Source organism: Juglans regia, chromosome 13 (assembly GCF_001411555.2).
Source record: "Juglans regia cultivar Chandler chromosome 13, Walnut 2.0, whole genome shotgun sequence".
Lineage (NCBI taxonomy): Eukaryota > Viridiplantae > Streptophyta > Magnoliopsida > Fagales > Juglandaceae > Juglans > Juglans regia.
The window spans coordinates 7530977-7550713 of NC_049913.1; the positions used below are offsets into that span (position 1 = coordinate 7530977).

At 35.1% G+C, this 19737-nt stretch overlaps 5 protein-coding genes and 1 long non-coding RNA gene across 6 annotated transcripts; 3 read left to right on the forward strand and 3 right to left on the reverse strand.

Moving 5' to 3' along the window:
* The first annotated feature begins 1645 nt into the window (after positions 1–1645).
* LOC108997410 (pentatricopeptide repeat-containing protein At2g03880, mitochondrial) lies at positions 1646–3846 on the forward strand. The gene has a single exon (XM_018973672.2). It carries the CDS (start codon positions 1765–1767, stop codon positions 3685–3687), a length of 1923 nt encoding a protein of 640 aa, XP_018829217.1. The 5' UTR covers positions 1646–1764; the 3' UTR covers positions 3688–3846.
* A 201-nt stretch (positions 3847–4047) lies between these two features.
* Positions 4048–8912, reverse strand: LOC108997411 (aminoacylase-1). The gene is made up of 5 exons (XM_018973673.2): positions 8220–8912; positions 7854–8116; positions 7219–7356; positions 6046–6285; positions 4048–4416 (listed from the first exon to the last, which is right to left on the reverse strand). The coding sequence occupies exons 1-5, from the start codon at positions 8812–8814 to the stop codon at positions 4303–4305; spliced, it is 1350 nt and encodes a 449-aa protein (XP_018829218.1). The 5' UTR covers positions 8815–8912; the 3' UTR covers positions 4048–4302.
* A 1516-nt stretch (positions 8913–10428) lies between these two features.
* On the forward strand, positions 10429–13326 carry LOC108997412. The gene is made up of 2 exons (XM_018973674.2): positions 10429–10935; positions 12810–13326. Exons 1-2 carry the CDS (start codon positions 10562–10564, stop codon positions 13048–13050), a joined length of 615 nt encoding a protein of 204 aa, XP_018829219.1. The 5' UTR covers positions 10429–10561; the 3' UTR covers positions 13051–13326.
* Positions 13327–14606: 1280 nt separating this feature from the next.
* On the reverse strand, positions 14607–15270 carry LOC118344291. Its single transcript, XR_004798056.1, has 2 exons — positions 15155–15270; positions 14607–14992 (listed from the first exon to the last, which is right to left on the reverse strand). It is a non-coding gene; the product is annotated as an uncharacterized LOC118344291 (long non-coding RNA).
* Positions 14878–15943, forward strand: LOC108997459 (expansin-A20-like). The gene is made up of 3 exons (XM_018973765.2): positions 14878–15034; positions 15173–15491; positions 15622–15943. The coding sequence occupies exons 1-3, from the start codon at positions 14902–14904 to the stop codon at positions 15923–15925; spliced, it is 756 nt and encodes a 251-aa protein (XP_018829310.1). The 5' UTR covers positions 14878–14901; the 3' UTR covers positions 15926–15943.
* Positions 15944–16249: 306 nt separating this feature from the next.
* On the reverse strand, positions 16250–17795 carry LOC108997457 (protein THYLAKOID ASSEMBLY 8, chloroplastic-like). The gene is made up of 3 exons (XM_018973763.2): positions 17386–17795; positions 16863–17258; positions 16250–16356 (listed from the first exon to the last, which is right to left on the reverse strand). Exons 1-3 carry the CDS (start codon positions 17719–17721, stop codon positions 16315–16317), a joined length of 774 nt encoding a protein of 257 aa, XP_018829308.1. The 5' UTR covers positions 17722–17795; the 3' UTR covers positions 16250–16314.
* Between the last annotated feature and the right edge of the window lie 1942 nt (positions 17796–19737).

The following is a 19737-nucleotide window of genomic DNA, read 5'->3' on the forward strand; positions in this document are numbered from 1 at the left end:
GGCCGGCCAATAGAGCCCAACCCAGTCACCAAAACCCAGACGAGGCCTTAACCAATGCCAAGGAAGGGGTTCGAAAGCTAGGAAAGGAAGAAAGAGGAACTATGGCCGACATCGCCAAACAGAGGCCAAATCGTATTTAATGCGGCCCAGAACAGAGGCCACGTCGCATTAAATGCGGCCCAAAATAGAGATCACGTCGCATTTAATGCGACATGGCCATGCGGCCCAAAGCAGAGGCCATGTCGCATTAAATACCTTCTAGAGCACGGGGTGTGTGGCATTAAATGCGACCCAAGACCAGAACAGTGCATAGAGAAAGTTAGGCGTAATCGCCACTCGGTGAGGAAACAATGCATAAGCTGCCCAGTAACACGGCCCGCGGGGCAAATTGTCCCACATGACACAAAATCCAACCACAGGGGGTTTCTAAAAGGTAACTATAAATAGGGGTGACCCAACAACGAAGGTGATGATGAAAAAATACTCTCTCTCTCTCTGAGTACTGACTTAAGCATCGGAGGATTAATGAACCACGAGGTCCCCTCTCCGTTTCTGACTGTATAGGATCGAGTGTGCGTACCGGGAGTGAGGAGTTGCTCAGGCTTGCGAAACACGACACGATAAAAATGGATTAAAGTTTAGCCTTAATGAATTTGGGTCAAAACGGGTTGACCCGTTAATATACGATTGCTTAACGAGTTAATTACGGGTCATCCTGTTTTGACCCGTTAAGAAAGTTAAAATAAAATTATACCCTTATACCTAAAAATAAAATTGTTGGGATTTTGATTTCAATTTTTTTATTATTTAGATTGCAATTTTGGATTTGTAGTTAATTTTATATTTTTTTTTTACAGATATTGTGATTTTAACATTTATATAAAATTATGTTAAACTTAACTAGGTCAAATGAGTTAATTTCGGGCCTGTTCAATGTATTTACATAAATGGGTCAAAACGGATTGACATGAGAAGACCCATTATGTTTATGGGTCGTGTTAGGGTTTGAGATTTTGATACGATAAGCTCAATGGGTTGGGTTAGGGTTGACTCATATAGTATAATATATATGTTTTGACACGACACGACACAATACGAACACGACCCGTTAACATGATTTGACACTCTTAGTGGTGAGGTATTATAAGGTATTGTAAGGCATTTTATAAATAATAATGAAAAAATAATGAAAAAGTAATGACAAAATATTGAATAATAGTAAAAAGTATATAAAAATAATAATAAAATAATAAATAGTAGTGAAATATTCACTACTTCACAAATACCTGAGAATACCTGAGTACCCAAATTAGGCTTAAGTCTTGTTAAACACACAAAATCTGATTAGTAAGATATTTTAATTTTTAAATGTTCTTATAAATTAATTATTGCAATGTTAACAACATAAAATGTTTGCTTTACCTATGACTTATAAATATACTTTTTCAATAATAATAATAATAATTCTTATTACTATATTCTAATTATATATTTTTTTGTGTTTTTGAATTCGAACAAAAAACTTATGGAGATTGAAATCCAAATTTATTTAAGTGTATAGGTGAGAATGAAAGTAGTATTTCATTAGCCTATAATAAAGCCATTGGGAGAGGGCTCGCAATAATCCGGTGCGTTCCTCCTTAAAGAACCGGAGACCACAGCAGATGCCAACGTTAAGCAGCAACGCATTCAAAGTTTCTGTTTTTCAATGCTCCAACTGGATTTAAACATTTAGTTTCAATTTCCCTGGTCGTATATAGAGCCATGAAAGCAATTTCAAAGCTTAAAAGAATGGCATCATCGGCTTCGCTTTCGCTATCACGTCCTTTCTCTCTCGCAGCCATTGGGTCCAGGGATGTGTCTGCAGGCTCCTTCTCTCTGCTTGACGAGTTCACCAACTTCTGCTATCAGCGAGACCTCCCAAGAGCCATGAAGGCCATGGACGCCATTCAAAGACACGGCATCTGGGCCGATTCTATCACCTATTCGGAGCTAATCAAGTGCTGCTTGGCTCGCCGGGCTCTCAAAGAAGGCAAGCTCGTTCATAACCACGTTTTTTCAAATGGGCACCGGCCCAACACCTTTCTCACCAACATTCTCCTCAATATGTACGTAAAATTTTCCCTCTTGGACGAAGCACAGGCCTTGTTTGACCAAATGCCTGAAAGGAATGTTGTTACGTGGACAACCATGATATCGGCTTACAGTAATGCTAAGCTCAATTACAAGGCCTTGGAGTTTTTGATTCAGATGTTAAGAGAAGGCGTCATGCCTAATATGTTCACGTACTCTTCAGTTTTGAGAGCCTGCAATGGATTGTCGAATCTCAGACAGCTGCATTCCAGCATACTTAAAGCTGGATTAGAATCTGATGTATTTGTTCGAAGCGCTCTTATTGATATTTACTCAAAATTTGGTGAGTTGCATGACGCACTGGGCGTTTTCAATGAGATGGTGACTGGAGATTTGGTCGTTTGGAATTCTATCATAGGTGGATTTGCTCAAAACACTGATGGAGACGAAGCCTTGTATCTGTATAAGAGCATGAAGAGAGCTGGTTTCCCACCTGATCAGTCAACGCTAACTAGCGTTTTGAGGGCCTGCACCGGATTGGCGCTTCTGGAATTGGGCAGACAAGTCCATGTTCAGGTATTGAAGTTTGATCAAGACCTAATCCTTAATAATGCACTTCTGGACATGTATTGCAAGTGCGGCAGTTTGGAAGACTCAAACTATGTTTTTACTAGGATGTTGGAGAAGGACGTAATCTCTTGGAGCACAATGATTGCTGGGTTAGCCCAAAACGGTTTCAGCCGGGAGGCACTGAATTTGTTTCAATCCATGAAAGAGTCGGGAGTAAAACCAAACTACATAACCATTCTTGGGGTTCTTTTTGCCTGTAGCCATGCCGGTCTTGTAGAAGATGGGTGGTACTACTTCCAATCGATGAAGAAACTTTTTGGGATCGATCCAGGAAGAGAGCATTATGGTTGCATTATTGATTTACTTGGAAGGGCTGGGAAGCTTGACCAAGCAATTAAGTTAATTCAAGAAATGGACTGTGAAGCAGATGCTGTGACATGGAGAACCTTGCTTGGTGCATGCAGGGTTCACCGGAAAGTGGATCTAGCCATACATGCTGCCAAACAAGTTCTAAAACTGGATCCTGAAGATGCAGGAACCTACATATTGTTATCTAATATATATGCGAACTCTCAAAGGTGGGATGATGTTGCAGAAGTTAGGATGACCATGAAAGCTAGAGGAATCAGGAAAGAACCAGGCTGTAGCTGGATTGAAGTGAACAAAAAGATACATGCTTTTATTTTAGGAGATAGCTCGCATCCACAAATAGATGAAATCAACAGGCAGCTAAACCAGTTGATTCATAGATTGATGGGACTGGGTTATGTCCCTGACACGAATTTTGTTTTGCAAGATCTTGAGGGTGAACAGAGGGAAGACTCCCTGAGGTACCACAGCGAGAAACTGGCGATCATCTATGGTATGATGATGCTATCAAGGGAGAAGACTATCAGGATCAGGAAAAACATCAGGATTTGTGGAGACTGTCATATTTTCGCAAAACTAATATCAAAGATGGAGCAGCGAACTATAGTGATTAGAGATCCTATTCGGTACCATCATTTTCAGAATGGGCTCTGCTCTTGCGGGGATTATTGGTAGCACAAGGGGAAGAGTGCGTGAGCTCTTATTGCCTACATTTCCTGGGAGTATCAATATAAACAGTGGAAATAAACCATAAAATTGCTGGACTCCCAGGACAACTGCACTCCAGACGGTCACTGTCATCAAAAGCTGTAAATGACCTCTGATCTAAAATATAAGAGCCAACAAACAGCACAAAGATAGGATCACTGGACCCCAATCGTGAGCACAGATGTGCGCCAGAAAAGATTTTACTTATTAAAATTGTGATCAAGAGCAATCAGATGTACAACACTAATTAATTTGATGAAGTAAGCACAGAATGATTTGTTTCATGCTGCATATGTTTTCAGTCAATGTAAAGAATGCTAAAAGCGGTTGTAAACAAAATACCCAGTGACTAGTGATAGGATGATATTTTACCCCAAAACTAGATCCATTTATCAAACCATTCAGTGACAGCAAGCAATGTTATTGATCAGTCTTTTTGAGCATAGATGATAGTCAAACACCCCGCTCCCGTTCTTATTGATAAACATTGGGAGTCTGGGAGAACTCAACTCCCATTATACAAGAGGCAGAAACTGATATCAGGCATGTTTGTCTTGAGATGGGGATTATCCCCCTGTTCCCTTACAACTCATCTCTGGAGCCTTCCTCTCTTGTGTGCTCAACATAAGATGCATAAGCTTTGATTATTGACACATAGATATCAATTCCTTTCAAGTACTCATCTTGGTTTAGAAACTGCAACAGGATGGAAAATACAATAGTTACAGACTAATGGGTTGCATGTTGAAAATGAAATATGTAAACTCAAGTCTGATTTGTGATGCAGCAAGCATTAAGAAACCAGTCCTTTGGCAGGTCAAAAGTACTTCAGAAAAGCATTTAATAAAATAAATGTCTGTTATCCAAGTAAGAAGCAAGCCAAAGAATCAAATAAAAGAATCTTGTTTGTCTTTCTTGATAGAAGAGTGTAATAATGTGTCATGTCTTCTAGGTACCAAGAAAATAGGTCATGATTTCCAGAGATGATCATACAGCATATAGAATAGGAAGATTCATGGGCTGTGCAAATATCTATTAAACAAGTATGTGTTTATAGCAAAAAAAATGTTGAACAAACGCAAGGAATTCTCAACCATTCCACGTGTGTTAGGGAGGAATTGACAGCTCAATTGATGTCTAAACATCTGAAATTAACTTCTAAAAAGATGCACCAATCTGGACAGCAGCTAAAAAGACGGCTCATTTTAACAGGATCTCCTTGGCGCTGGTGAGAAATGATGAACAGACTTCCACGGAGTAAATGGGTGTGGTTCAAACATGTTCCTCTGAAATTTTCTACTTTCAAGTAGAGAAGTTTCTTCAAAGGTTATCATTTGATGCTAGAATTCAGCAATGTTTTATTTCTTTAGCATCCAAATGCAGCTACTGCGAAGAACCTGGGGAAGATTTTCTTGGTAATGTGCTACTTAATGGTACTTATGCCTCTTACGTATGGTAGTTTTTTGTCTGATATACTGGGTATCAAGTTTTATCAACCCAGTCTTGGTTGGCTCGAGTGTCCACGTGGTTTCAAAGGGCTGGAAGATCTTCACAGTTGGGTATTATGGTGGGGCTTTTACCATCTATTATCAGTTGGTGTTTATGGTTTAGGTGTAAAGCTAGAACAGAAGATAGCAAGGAGTCAAAGGAGGTTATAGTTTTGAAGATAAAGCTTTATTGGCTAAGCCTCATTCAAATGTATGCTACTCCTAATAGCAAATTACGAAATGGATAAGGCCAGCTAATTGTAGACTAAAATTGAATGTGGACGGTAGTTGGAAATCCAGGGATGAGTGGAGGCAGTGGAATTATTATAAGGGATGTAGGATGAAATTTTGTTGCAGCCTCCTCAGGATGTTAGGGAATTGGTTCTAATAGTTTGTCAAAGGTTAAATCTATGAGTGATTGCTTATTTCTTTTTTTATTACGGCTAAGATTGATGGACCTTGAATCAGAGTCACAGTTGGTTGTTAATTGGGCATGTATATCAGGAGGTTAATGGAGCTGCAGGCTTTCTTACTAAATTCGGCGCTAAAGTTCTTAACAAGGAGTGGCTGCATATTAAGGAACTCCCTAAACAGATAAAGAGACTTTGGTTGTGGAAAAAGCAGGCTGTCCATCTTTGGGATGTAAATAACAGTGGTCTGTATAGAAAGGGCATTTCTTTTGTAGTTATTCTCTTGATAGCTTTGAAATAAGGTTTTGCTCAAACCTTAAGTGAGTAATTTTTTTCTTATATAGGTAAAAGAATTTTATTAGTAAGATTGGAAATGATATTGAATTTGTTTATCTAAAAAAGTTAAAAAAACAAAAAAACATAGTCACCTCATTATGATCATGGAGAAGAATAGGAGTGTTTGCCATAGGTGAGAAGCCAATTGCCGGCAAGCCTTGTTGCCGGAAGTAGCGAGCATCTGTTGAGGCAGGAAATATTTCTGGCCTACCAAGTTTTCCACCAGCTTTTCTGACAGCTTCTTCAAGTAGGGCCCACCAAGGGTTAGAACTGTCTGTTGCTGTGAGGACTGGCTTCCCAAAATTATCATGCACAGAAACCTTCTGCTTAAACTGCCCAAGGTACAAATACATCAGAAAACTAGCATGGGAGAGAAATAATGATAGCAATCACAACAGCAATAATAACAATAGAGGAGCACTCCATTTCCCTCAAGAAAACCAACATTCCTAAATTATTGGCCCTCAGTGCGATGCCCACTAAGTCCCACAGAAGAAGTATGATAGAGGCGCGAATATAATAGAAGTGCATTTTAAGTGTCAAGTCCCACATTGCTACTGGACTTTACAATGATTCCAAGAAGCTTCAATTGTAATCTTGACTAATATTTTTGGAGTATAAACGCACATGCGACTTGGGCTTTCCTTGAGTCATCACATCCATTATTATACTGATCTCAATAAGACAGTAGTTGACTTTACTCTGACCTAATGAAGTAATAGAACTTCCACAATCATGGTTGTCGGTACTTCCTATGAACGCAATGCTTTCAAAAAATGAATAAATAGCACTTCCCAAGTTACAGTGGACCTGATGGATCATCTTAATCATATTCTTTTCTATACTAGACACATCATATCGTTGTGTACAAATATTCAACAGACAACCAGCAACTAAGTGCAGTTCAAATTTATTGGTTATAGTCTCACATTTGAAATGCACAACCCAAATGCTTTTTCACTTAGTTGATTGAGCATAACTGAGAAAAAACCTTATTTGATTAAGCATAACTGCTGTTGTGAAGCTTATCCTATTTCACAATTCACATTATTTTGAAGTAAATTCTCCCCTTAATTGCATGGTAACTAACAACACTCTGTATCCTAGTTTTACAGATTTTAAGCTCACTATTAAAAAAAGGTCGTGGCTTCCCACAACTTTATAGAGAAATTATTAAAGCTTCCCGGTAATCACCAAGGAAAGATCTCCTTCTTGTTATGCTAATATGGTTCAAAAAAGCAAAATTTTAGCCTGGTGATTACTACCTGGAATGTCATATTGCGTGAAGCAGGTGCCCATTCTTCAGTAATCCGTCTCTCCAAAGATTCTGGATCAGCAGTTGGTGGCACTCGAACATCAAAACCTGCTTCTGCTTCAGATGGCTGTAAATTCATGACAAAACCCTGATGTGCAAGAAGGAAGAAACTTGCAAGTGTTAAATTGTGGACATATATATCATTGTGACGACAACAAGAGTAAGCCATGTCCTTGGGTCTTCATGTAACACCTCTGATCCATAAGTACATCTGAGATGTCACCAATTCACTGGTCCATTGTATATTACAAACGCAATTATGGGTGTAACTCCCAACTCGACAAAGCTAGCAGCGAATACCAATTACAAGCGATGTCATGCATGTAGAGTGAACAACCATAGTGGATATTCGTGAATGAAATTGCCTACTAGCACTAGCAGGCAGGAGGATGGATCCACGAATCAGTCTCGGCTTATGGCTCAAGCAATTTGTTTGACCATACAAAACTCTCATGAAACTGATTGGAATAGCCACAAGAGTACTCATAAATGACTTAATGTAAAATCAAAGTGCCAATATATCGATTATAAATTAAAGTGACAAAAATTCATGAAAAAAAAGCTCCAAAATAAATCCTAACTTACGGTTGGAGATGGCGTTCCCGCCTTCAAAAATGCCATGTTAACTGATACCACTTCGCCCTCTGCCTTCAAACCTGCCTTCACCAAATCAAACTGCGAAGCCCGGAACCTCCTCACACTCTCAATGCTTTTCAACAGATTCTCCATGGCAGTGTTGTCATACAACTTTGCCCCGTGGCCTGGTTGCCCAGTAGCCTTAATCACCAGCCACCATGGGCATCTTTCCGCATAAAACGTCCTGTAGTTCTCATTGGGCGAAGCCAACCCTGTTTCGAATACAAGTTACAACCACTAATGAATAATATAAACAGAGTACAGAACACAAACACCTTGTACAACCCAATCTCAAAACGAACCGTAGTGATTTACCTTCGTCGACTACGATGCCCACGTTCAAATTCTTGAAAACATCGGAATCCGCAAACTTCTCGGCACCATCATGGCCACCAATCTCCTCGTCCGGAACAAAGGACAGGTAAACGGAGCGAAGAGGCTTGAACCCAGAAGCCTTCAACTTGCGAATGGCCTCGAGGTACTGCATGCCAACGCACTTCATGTCCTGAGACCCTCTGGCGTAGATATTTCCCAGCCGATCGAGGTGGGCCCCGAAGGGATGGTGTGACCACTTCTCTTGCTCGACCGGAACGACGTCGGTGTGGGAGTTGAGAAGGATAGAGGGGAGGTCTGGATTAGAGCCCGGCCACTTGAGGAGGATGAGAGGCTTGCCCTGGGCGAACTCCAGGGTCTGGGTCTCGAGGGAAAGAGATTGGGCTTGGGAGAGGATGAAATCAGCTGCTTGAGTGTAGTGGGGGCTAGGCTGGGCAGTGTTGATTTGAAGGTACTGCTGGAATCTCGACACAACCGATGATGGGTCTTCCTCGGCTGTTGCTTTTGGCGATGAGATGAATAATAGTAGACAAGCGAAGTAGCAGCAGTAAACGATTGCTCTGCAACTGAGCTCCATTTTTTCTTTTTTTTCTTTTTTTCTCTGTTCCAGTAGAAGTAGAGACGAGAGAACCAATGAAGAGGAAGAGGGACGTGGTGAGACTTTCGATTGATGCCTGAGAGTAAAGAGTAAAATATTTACAACCGTAATCGTTTTGGGGAAATGGGAAAGTAAATAAAATATGAAATTTATATATAAAAAAAATTAATTTTTAAATAATAGATATTTTTTTTAAATGATTATATAATATTTTTTTATCAGAATAAAATTCAGGACAAAGAAATTAGTTATTCTATTCTCTGTGTAAAGCATATCACGTTGGTAAGTATTGATAAATTTAAATTTTAAAATTTATTTTGTAAATTAAATTATATTCTAATTTGAGAATATATTTTTTTATAAAATATTTCCTAATGTAAAATAGATTTTATGAATCAAAATTTTTATATTTATATTCAAAATGGGGTTGATAGTTTTTTTAACCAAAAATAGTAAAATTGATGGGAATCTAATATAAAATACCATCATTTATTTAAATCGATGGAATTAGAAGTGAATCGAATATAATTCTAATGCAATTTACTTCTATAAGAATTTTGACATGAGATATTCAATATCCATAAATTTTATTATAAATTGTGAAGCAAACCTGAAAAGCCAACAACTCATTCCACGAAGCAAACCTTACCTAATATTGTGAGATAATAGCAATGATATGGGAGATTTGAATTTAGTCATCAGCAGCTTTGCTTGTGACCCAAGTTAGGGTTCCTTTTAACCCAGGGGTCCTCGATTAACTAGTAATTTAGATCTCGTTTATTTTTAGAGATGAGATTAAAGTTAAAAAGTTGAATAAAATATTGTTAGAGTATATTTTTTAATATTATTTTTATTTTGAGATTTGAAAAAGTTAAATTGTTTATTTTATTTTATATTGAAAGTTTGAAAAGTTGTAATGATTAAATAAAATGAGATGAGATGTTTTTTCAAAACAAACAAAGCCTTAAACACCACAAAATCTTTCACGAAAATCCAAATATTACACGTTTATAAGTTGTGTTTAGATGTTAAATTTAACTTAGATGAGTCGAATTCTTTATAAATAGTAATAAATTGATATGGTAAAATGAATTTTATATAATCCGTCTAAAATGAGTTTAGATATATTTGAATGTTAAGATAAGTAGTACTGTTAAATCTACAAAAGAATTACACAAAAATAATCTCATAAATTAATATGTGATTTTATCTTATCCATTATATTTACTTTCTAACAAAAGTAATTTTATAATCTGACGAACCACATCAAGTCACATCGGTTTATAGGATTGTTTTGTGTAATCTCTTTGTAGTTAGAATATTTCTTTAAAATGAGTTTAGATATATTTATAAAAATTTGAAAAATGTTGTATGTTCTGCGTATAAAGATGTATTGAGTTGAAAAAAATTATAGACCCTACGTATAAAAATGTATTGAGTTAAATGATATTTAATGACTTAAAAATTGTATATTTGAATCTTAGGCTAAACTTAAATTTCAACTCAATTCAAATGAGCTAACCGATTTCATGCTTCAAACGTAGCCTACGTGTCACGCAGCTGTTAAGGGGCCAAAACGTCCGCTCCGCTCCATTAAAATCCGAATCTTATAGGGTTTCGCAGTAATTAGGAGAAAGTTGGATGTCAAAGTGAGGAACGACTCCCCCCCTCCAAAAATCCCGCACTCGAATCGAATCCCTCGCTCTCCCCCCGAGCAGAGAGAGAGATGGAGAGAGAGAGAGTGAGAGAGATCGAGTACATGAAACTGTGTATGAGGAAGCTGGCCATGTGGTTTACTAGGACCTTCAAGCCCATCATGACCCACGAGGAGCTCGAGCCAATCATGGCCACACTCGGCTTCGTCGGCCTTCCTCCCTCCACTCCCAACGCCGCCATTCCTTGGAAGGAGTACCTCTACACGGCGGGAGGCAGCTGGCGTAGCAATTCATCTTCGGGTTTGAGTCCTGCCGAGGCGCCGCCGAAGCCGAGGCTTCCCTACCCGAGGATCGACGGCCTCCACATCTACACCTACAGGGCCTTCCTTGACGCCGTTAACTTCTACATCGACCTGTCTGACATCTCCGATCTCTTCCATATCAGGTACCGGTCCTTTCTTGTTGATTCTCTCTTTGCTTTTTTGGCTTTCTTGTTTTCTTTAATTTGAGTATGGATTTGTTTACTTCTGCTTTATTTTCTTTTCATACACGATCTTTAATATGCCTTGTTTTGGTTTTTATGTCATTCCTGACTTTGCTCTTCGCCTGTTTGTTTTTATGCGCACGTTTCAACGCTTTATTTTACCGCAACAAACTTTTGTATTGGAACCATGCTTTTAGCATTCTTTAACCCGCTTTCTATTCAATTCAAACTTTTGTACCGTGCGAATCAAATTTTGTAGTTGGATTTCACTCACATATGCATTGGGTAAGTCATAGGACCTTGATGTATATTTGATAAAAAATTCTATATATAAGCCTTACGATCTTAAACACCATTTAAAAATATGTGAATTTATTCTTTTACCTCATGTTTCAACCCCACATTTTGTATTGGAAAAAGTCAAATGTGTTCCATATTATGTGTCTACGCCTCTCTCATTTTAAATCTTAGGGTACGTTTGGGTGTTGAAAAGTGTTGAGAAGTCTTGAGAATATTTGTGAATAGTTATGAATAGAGATTGGAATGAATTTGCAGGTCTCATTGAGAGCATTTTGAGTTGTTTGTATGTGTGAAGTATGTTGAGTTGTTGACTTTTGAGTAGGTAGTTAAAAAATATGTGGGTCCCATAAATATTATAGTGATTTGATTTTTAATAATAAATATTATAATGATTTTATTATAGTGATTTTTTAATATTAATAAATATTGTAGCGATTTTATTTTACTTTTATATATAATAATGATAAATATTATAATGATTTTATTTTTAATTTATATATAATAATGATAAATATTATAATGATTTTATTTTTAATTTATATATAATAGTGATAAATATTATAATGATTTTATTTATATATATATAATAGTGATAAATATTATAGTAATGTTATTTTTTATTTATATATTATAGTGATTTTATTTTTAATTTATATATAATAGTGATAAATATTATAGTATTTTATTTTTTATTTATATATAATAGTGATTTTATTTTTTATTTATATATAATAGTGATTTTATTTTTTATTTATATATTATAGTGATTTTATTTTTTATTTATATATTATAGCGATTTTATTTTTTATTTATATATTATAGTGATAAATAGTTTTTATTTATATATTATAGTTATTTTATTATTGTGATTTTATTTTTTATTTATATATTATAGTGATTTTATTTTTTATTTATATTTAATAGTGATAAATATTATAGTGATTTTATTTTTTATTCATATATTATAATGATTTTATTTTTTATTTATATTTAATAGTTATAAATATTATAGTGATTTTATTTTTTATTTATATATTATAGCGATTTTATTTTTTATTTATATATAATAGTGATAAATATTTTTTATTTATATATTATAGCGATTTTATTTTTTATTTATATATTATAGCGATTTTATTTTTTATTTATATGTAATAGTGATAAGTATTATAGAATGTTTGTGAATAGTTATGAGTAGAGATTGAAATGGGTTTGTGGGTCCCATTGAGAGTATTTTAAGTTGTTTGGTATGTGAAGTATTTTCAAAAGTACGAGAATACTTAGAATGTGTTGAGGAATGTTTAGTACCCAAACATAACCTTAGAGTTCCGAATATTAAGGAATACTAATACCAAGTTAGTTCAAAATTTTATTAGTTTCCATTTGAAGTTTGGAGTATGTTGCTAATGGGGGGGCTTAGAAAAGGAAACATTTTTACTTGAACCATTTATTTCCTCGAAATTAATGCCATGTTTTTGAACGATGGCATGGAGTGATAGCCCCTGAATTTACTTTCTTAATTTTATTTTTTGAAGGGGAATGCCTTTCCACTCGGTACATGATCATAAGAGGAAGTGGCGTCGTATGGAAGAGGATGAAAGTGTGTTTGTTTACAGGGAAGGAACACTGGATCAGGGGACATACAATGTATATCACTTTGATAAGAGCAGCAGCAGTAACGACAGCAGAAATGGGTGCAGTTCCATCGTCATAAGAAATAAAGGCATCAATACCCCAGTCAGCTGCATTGTCTCTTTAAAAGACATCATAGTATGATTACTACCAAGTTTGCATATATATATCAAGCAAAATTTAAAGTCATACAAAATTTTGTTTCATAAATTCCCTCCCTTTTGGATTTTTCTCCATTTGAGATTCGTGTTTGTGCACATCTTTTTTGGGCAAACAACGAGCAACATTTTTTTTTGGTTTGTAATGGTAGGAGATGTCAAATGTCAATGGTTTCTTTGTTTCAATTTTTAGACATGGCTCTGTTTATGCAGAGTTATGAAATATGGACCAGCTCTACTGGTAGGAATTGTTAAATGGCCAAATAAATATATTTGGGATAAATCAACCTTCCTTTTATATGGATCTGTATTAGCATACGTTAATATTCCCCTTCCAAGACTTCATCCCATACCTGAGGTGAAGAAACTAGGTGATGGGAATCAAGGTAGAGATTCGAGATCGAATCCTTTTGAGGAGAGAGAGAATAATAGGAACTAATCGAGATCGAATCCTTTTGAGGAGAGAGAGAATAATAGGAACTAAGGTGAGCCTTTCAAATTGACTGTGGGTTTAAAGGATTTCATTCCCGCAAGTTCATATCATTAAGATTTTCATCAAATTAGCTACCATTAATTAATAGCATATGCTTACACAACTGTTCATCAAATAAATTTTGTCAACAATTTCCTATATTGCATGTGATGAGGTTCAAGTCTAGTTGTTAAACTCATTTGAGTTTAATTTAGTTCAATTTAATTTTAAGTTAAATTTAACATTTAAATACTTAACTCTCAAATTATTAAATTTATTTCAATTAAAAATTTCTTTACACAAAATTTATAATTTTTTTCAATTCAATATTTTTTTAATAGTGAGATTTATAATTTTTTTTAATTTTTTTATAAATATATCTAAATTTATTTTAATATTTAAATTTATTTTAAATAAATTTTATTATCTTTTAACTCATTATTATTTATAAATACATAAAGCAACTTTATTTTTGGGCAGGTCCAAAGGACAAGTTCACTCTTCGAAGCCCATAGAAACTTTGTTAGCTTAAGAAAAGGCAACACCATTATGAACTTGGGATCAGGCTGTCAATTTCCCAAATCGGAACCCTTGTTTTTTGGCCGAATCCCAAAGCAGAGTTTCTTCTAAAAAAGGAACCGAAGTGTTATGAATCGGAGCCCTTCTTTCCGCGTAGGGTCTCCCTTCGGTTTTCTTCTCAAAAGGAGAGCCAAGACCAAAACCACATCGATTGCATAGAAGTGGTTCCAAACCCGAGAAAAAAAATAATCTCGATTTTTAATTCAGCAGTAAAATATAAAAAATATATTATTTTATATTTTTATTATTTTTAAAAATTATTTTTATCATATCAATAAAAAATTAAAATAATATATTTTTAAATGAATCGTGAAGTTTATATATAAAATTTTTCTTTTTAATTACTCATTCTTAAGGCTTTTCTGCTACCACTGTCTGCCGCTGTAAGAAATCCACAAACCCTTTCCTTCCTAGTTCCTAGTGTAGCCGAACGCAAGCATTTTCAAGTCTCCCTTCGCCGCTGAAAAGAACAAAAGATACAAGAAAGAGAGTTCATAAAGCATATCCCTCGTTTGTATTATAGACCAACAAGAATCCCTTCGTTTTCGCCCTGCTGAAGTTTCCACAATGTGAACTCTGTATTAGTTAGCTCTTTGTCAAAGTTATCACTTTTTCAAGGTTTCTAATCCGCCATCAGCAATCCTTCACTGCACCGCACCAAGGAGATTAAGGTCATTCTCTACCAAACAAAAGGCGCGCTTTCTTTACCCCTCGGTTCGGCTACAAGCCCCAAAAGCAACAAAAAGAAAACAGAGGTACCCTTGGCCTCAAATCTTAGTAGTGTAAATGGATGCGCTTCGAGCCGCAGTTTTCTTCTTGGTTCTACTGATATCATGCGAGATTAATGGCGCCGAGGATGAAGAATGGAAGACTGCCACTGCAACATACTCCAAAGAAACAGATGGGTCAATCATTACAGGTAAATTTTTTTTTCTTGCCTGTAGTCTAGAAGTTGTCAAGTTGCCGTCTTTGCTACTTAATGATGCTGCACATTTACAAAATACTCAAAACTTTAGTAGTAAAGCCATCAAGGGTTTACCATTTAACGACGTTGCAGAAGGGGCTTGTGGCTATGGAGACCTCCACAAGATTAGCTATGGGAAGTACAGTGCTGGCTTAAGCACCATTTTGTTCAACAGGGGAAGCACTTGTGGAGCTTGTTACGAGGTGAGATGTGTTGACCACATATTGTGGTGCCTGCAAGGGAGTCCATCCATTATTCTCACTGCCACAGATTTCTGCCCTCCGAACAATGGACTGGCAGCCGATTATGGTGGCTGGTGCAATTTCCCCAAAGAACACTTTGAGATGTCAGAGGCCGCATTTGCTGAAATTGCTGAGAGAAGAGCTGATATTGTTCCAGTGCAGTACAGGAGGTAACATATCAAAGTTAAAAGTAGTTTATTTATTATTATTTTTTTTAGGCAAGTTAAAAGTAGAATTCTCGCTGTGGTAGTTTCTGTTTTCTAGATTAAGGGAAACATTGTTATGCCAAATTTTATGTAGGGTGAAGTGTGAAAGAAGTGGTGGACTGAGATTCAATCTACAGGGGGATTCACGCTTCTTTCAAGTTCTAATTGCCAACGTGGGTTTGGATGGTGAAGTGGTAGCTGTGAAAGTGAAAGGATCAAAAACAGGATGGATACCTATGGGAAGAAATTGGGGACAAAACTGGCAATGCAATGTGAATCTCAAGGGGCAGCCTATATCTTTTGAGGTGACCGCCAGTAGCGGAAGAACACTAGCATCTTATAATGTTGCTCCACCAAACTGGCAGTTCGGTCAGACATTTGAAGGGAAACAATTCTAGTAATAGAAGCTTCTGAACTCAAATTTGGAAGTTGGAAGACTTCATTGCTTCATTTCTGGAATGTGGCTTGCAACCTGAAGCTTTTGAAGTCTTTAATCATGAGTTCATAAGTATTGAGGATGTAACCACATGTTTGCAGCTGGTCACATGCATCTCTATTCTCTTTTCCCTCTAAATTCCCAGCTATCCCACCAGGTTGAGTTCATGGTCAAGAATTGGGTAGACAGTTGTAAAACAAAGTTGAAAATTTGTGGAAAACAGGGTCCCCCATTTTTGTCTCTTTATAATGTCTTGACAGAAATCATCATTGTAGATTGAATGTGCAATTATTAGAAAGTAACCGTGTTTATACTTATCCTGGCTTAGACAAGCAATCCTCGCTTTACGACTTAGGTTGTCTTTGGAAGTGATTCACTCAGTACTTGTTGTGTCTACAAGAAAGAACCGACAAAAAGAGAAAATAGAAGACAATCAAACACAGTTATAAAACTGGATGACAGACAAAAGTTCTCTCCTGCAACATCGTTGCTCAGTGACAAATGCAATTCCATTTTTTTCTATCTAAATCGTGCAGTTGTGAGGTTTTCATGATGTAATAAATTCATTTTGAAACACCCTAAACGGGGCAACTTAAGCTACCAGCTTGAAACTTTTCTAACCCTGATGGCAACGAATGGAATAAGGGAATTTATCGTCTCTTTCATTAGCCATGAAACTAATAAGACAACATGATAGCCATATACCACACACGTAAAATAGCTAGAATCAATTTCTGATAAATAAGATGGTTAGAATCATCGTCAAAATGGGTACTATTTTTTTTCAAACTGCAATTGGTTTTGTTTCAGTCGAAGTAAAATGATGGCCACTCATTCTACCATGCAAATTACAATTGGTTAGCATGCAAACAAGGCATTTAACTCAATCATTTGCTCACCATCATCTCTTCCTCATCGTCCAGAAACTCCAGAGATTCGCCGAAGTACATTTGAGCGTCTTGCCTTATTATAACCGAAGGACCTGTTTCTCCCTTTGACTCTAAGCCAGTTATGAGTATCTTAAAGGATGACTTATCTGGTTCACATCCAACTTGTTTCATCAGGCAGTAGCACTCCATTGCAAGCTTGGTGTTATTACTACTTAACAAGGCTTTGAAGAGAGTATTAAAGCCCTCGATCTCGGGCCCTAAGTCGCCAGCTTCTATTTTCAAATATGATTGAATGAGTAGTTCAACATGTTCAACCAATCCATTGCTAGCCAATACGGTAACCATATCAGCATAAACTGAGACTTGAGGCTTGTACCAGAATTCCCTCCGAATATCTTCGAAAACCTAGGTAAAGGCAATGGCACAAATCTTAGCAGTTGGTAGATTATAAACCATAACAATCGGGGTTAGAAAGTTAGGGAATTGAGCTAAACTCCTAGTACGAGTAATAGAAAAAGGGAAAATGGGTAACCTTGAGGGCCAAGAGGCATTGGTTCTGGCGGAGAAGTTCGCGAAGAACGGCCATCATATCGAGCTTGAGTAGGCGCTTGAAATTGGAATGAAACACTCGGTCCAGCGTATGCTGATCTTTCTGGGCTCGCTTCAAGGCCTGCACCGTTTGAATTGCTTCGATGCTGGGGTTCCTCCCCTTCTGCAACGGCTTCCGGTTCTTGCCTCTGCTGCTCATAGTCACTAAGACGCATCTCGCAGGTCCAAGCGATGGACTTTTCAAGTTTCTGAGGTTTGGGGGTTTGGATAGAGAGCTGAAGAGCGTAAAGGAAGGAGCTCGAATTGCGGTGGAGCTCATCGCTTCTCAACTCTCTCTGTGTTTTCCAAGGCCAGCCCAAACACAATTACACAAAGTGCAAATCGAAGTGTAAACGGCAGTCGCTTTGTGCTCGGGAGATGAGAATTTTATGTTTTGTTTTGAAGTTTAAAATATTAAGTTTTAATATTATTATTGTTTTAAAATTTGAAAAATGTGTATTGGAATTTGAAAAAGTTAAATTGTTTATTATATTTTGTATGTAGATTTGAAAAATGTGTAATGATAAAATGAAATGAGATGAAAATTTTATGTTTTATTTTTGACTCCAAACCTGCCCTAAGCAAGCCAGTGTTTGTGTCCTTACTAATTTGCGTTTCATTTACTCTCGATTTGGATGTTGATGATTTCAATGATTTATATTGATTTATAAATAATAATATTTTATAGATAATATTGAGATAGTGGCAGAATCACGATGGCCCTCCCAAATTTTTTTAAAAATTTAAAATGCTCCCTACATTTTATACGTAATTCTATAAATATAGAAAATGACCCTTCAAAAATTTTATAATTACATATGCTTTCTATTTTTTTAAAAAAATTTCAATATATCTAAAAATGTCTCTCTAATTTTTTTCATATAATCTCAAATTTTTTTATAATTTCTATATAATATCTATTTTTAAATATGTAGCTTCGCCAAAATTAAATTAAAATTAAATTTAAGAAAAATAATAAACTTATTAATATGGATTCTAAAGTTTTTTGTTATATAATATTAATCTTCTTAATATGAAATCTAAAATAAAAATACAAGAAAAGTTTTTAAAGTTGATGGTCTATATGAAAAATAGTTGAGATATTTTATTATTTATACTTCATTGAACAAGAAAAAAATTTATTTAAAGTCTCAATTATAACATTATATATTTATGTGATACGAAAATATTTAGATTGTACATAAAATTTGATAAACTAACTTACATATTAAAATGAAAGATGACCTTCTAAAAAATCATTTGATAGTTTATAGGAATAAATAAATTCTAAATATGTTATTACAATAATAATAATAAATGAATGTTATTTCATGAAACATTATCGTAAAAAATATGAAACGTGTATCAAATTCCATTTTTAGAATTTCATTTCTACGTGTATGAAGCAAATTATCAAGATCTACTTTTATATATAGTTATATTTTTATTATTTTTTAATCTCTTTCTATTTTATATAAATGTGTCACACGGTTAAAAAGTTAGACTCCCCTATAAAAGATTGATAGTTCTACCATTACATTGAGATGTGTTCGAATATATAAAATAATTTAAGATATGTTTAACTTTTTATAAAAAATTAAAAAGTAATAGATGTCATCAATGATTAGTTTGTCTTTTTAAGTTTTGTTTGGATGTTAAAAGTATATAAATTATCTGTGAATAATAATAAATAATAATAAGCTATTTGTAAATAGTAATAAACCATTTATAAATAATAATAAAGTAGTTTGAAAACAATTCAGTTCCAAACATAACTGAAATGGGGTTATGAAATAAGATCAATGTTATTCTCTGCTTTGAAGATGTTATCTTTAATCACACCTTTTTTTTTTCTTTTTTTTTTAGCTAATCACACTAATATCACATAAATTAAACGATTTTTATATTAATTATTTGAATGAAGATCGCTTAAGATAGACTAAATTTATATGATTAAATATAATAAAGTTTGATATGAAAAATATTCTGTTTAAAATTAATGTATTGTCATAATTTATAAAATTATTCTATTCATAAATATGTGTGAAAAGTATATTATCCACGTTAAAGCGTTGGCAGTTAAAAAGTTGAGGTTTTAAGTCAAAGTTATTGAAAAAATTATATTCATCTCAAAATTAAAATAATAGTATAATATTAAATATTTTAATAATACCTTTTTTAATTTTTTTTATAATTTACAAATACACTTTATATACTAATTAATAATTTAATTTTTACTTAAAATTATTATTTTCCTATTATTTTTTTCCTCAACCTAATTATCTAACAAATACAT

What these genes read in the sequence shown, in the direction of transcription:
- LOC108997410 (XM_018973672.2), top strand. Translation starts at nt 1,765, where the DNA reads ATGAAAGCAATTTCAAAGCTTAAAAGAATGGCATCATCGGCTTCGCTT.
- LOC108997411 (XM_018973673.2), bottom strand. Translation starts at nt 8,814, where the DNA reads ATGGAGCTCAGTTGCAGAGCAATCGTTTACTGCTGCTACTTCGCTTGT. An exon ending in CGGGAACGCCATCTCCAACC is followed by an intron (nt 7,357 to 7,853) that starts GTAAGTTAGGAT and finishes CTTGCACATCAG; the next exon opens with GGTTTTGTCATGAATTTACA. An exon ending in TTCTCCATGATCATAATGAG is followed by an intron (nt 4,417 to 6,045) that starts GTGACTATGTTT and finishes ATCCTGTTGCAG; the next exon opens with TTTCTAAACCAAGATGAGTA.
- LOC108997412 (XM_018973674.2), top strand. Translation starts at nt 10,562, where the DNA reads ATGGAGAGAGAGAGAGTGAGAGAGATCGAGTACATGAAACTGTGTATG. An exon ending in TCCGATCTCTTCCATATCAG is followed by an intron (nt 10,936 to 12,809) that starts GTACCGGTCCTT and finishes TATTTTTTGAAG; the next exon opens with GGGAATGCCTTTCCACTCGG.
- LOC108997459 (XM_018973765.2), top strand. Translation starts at nt 14,902, where the DNA reads ATGGATGCGCTTCGAGCCGCAGTTTTCTTCTTGGTTCTACTGATATCA. An exon ending in AGATGGGTCAATCATTACAG is followed by an intron (nt 15,035 to 15,172) that starts GTAAATTTTTTT and finishes ACGACGTTGCAG; the next exon opens with AAGGGGCTTGTGGCTATGGA. An exon ending in GTTCCAGTGCAGTACAGGAG is followed by an intron (nt 15,492 to 15,621) that starts GTAACATATCAA and finishes AATTTTATGTAG; the next exon opens with GGTGAAGTGTGAAAGAAGTG.
- LOC108997457 (XM_018973763.2), bottom strand. Translation starts at nt 17,721, where the DNA reads ATGAGCTCCACCGCAATTCGAGCTCCTTCCTTTACGCTCTTCAGCTCT. An exon ending in AATGCCTCTTGGCCCTCAAG is followed by an intron (nt 17,259 to 17,385) that starts GTTACCCATTTT and finishes GCCTTTACCTAG; the next exon opens with GTTTTCGAAGATATTCGGAG. An exon ending in ACGATGAGGAAGAGATGATG is followed by an intron (nt 16,357 to 16,862) that starts GTGAGCAAATGA and finishes TCTTTCTTGTAG; the next exon opens with ACACAACAAGTACTGAGTGA.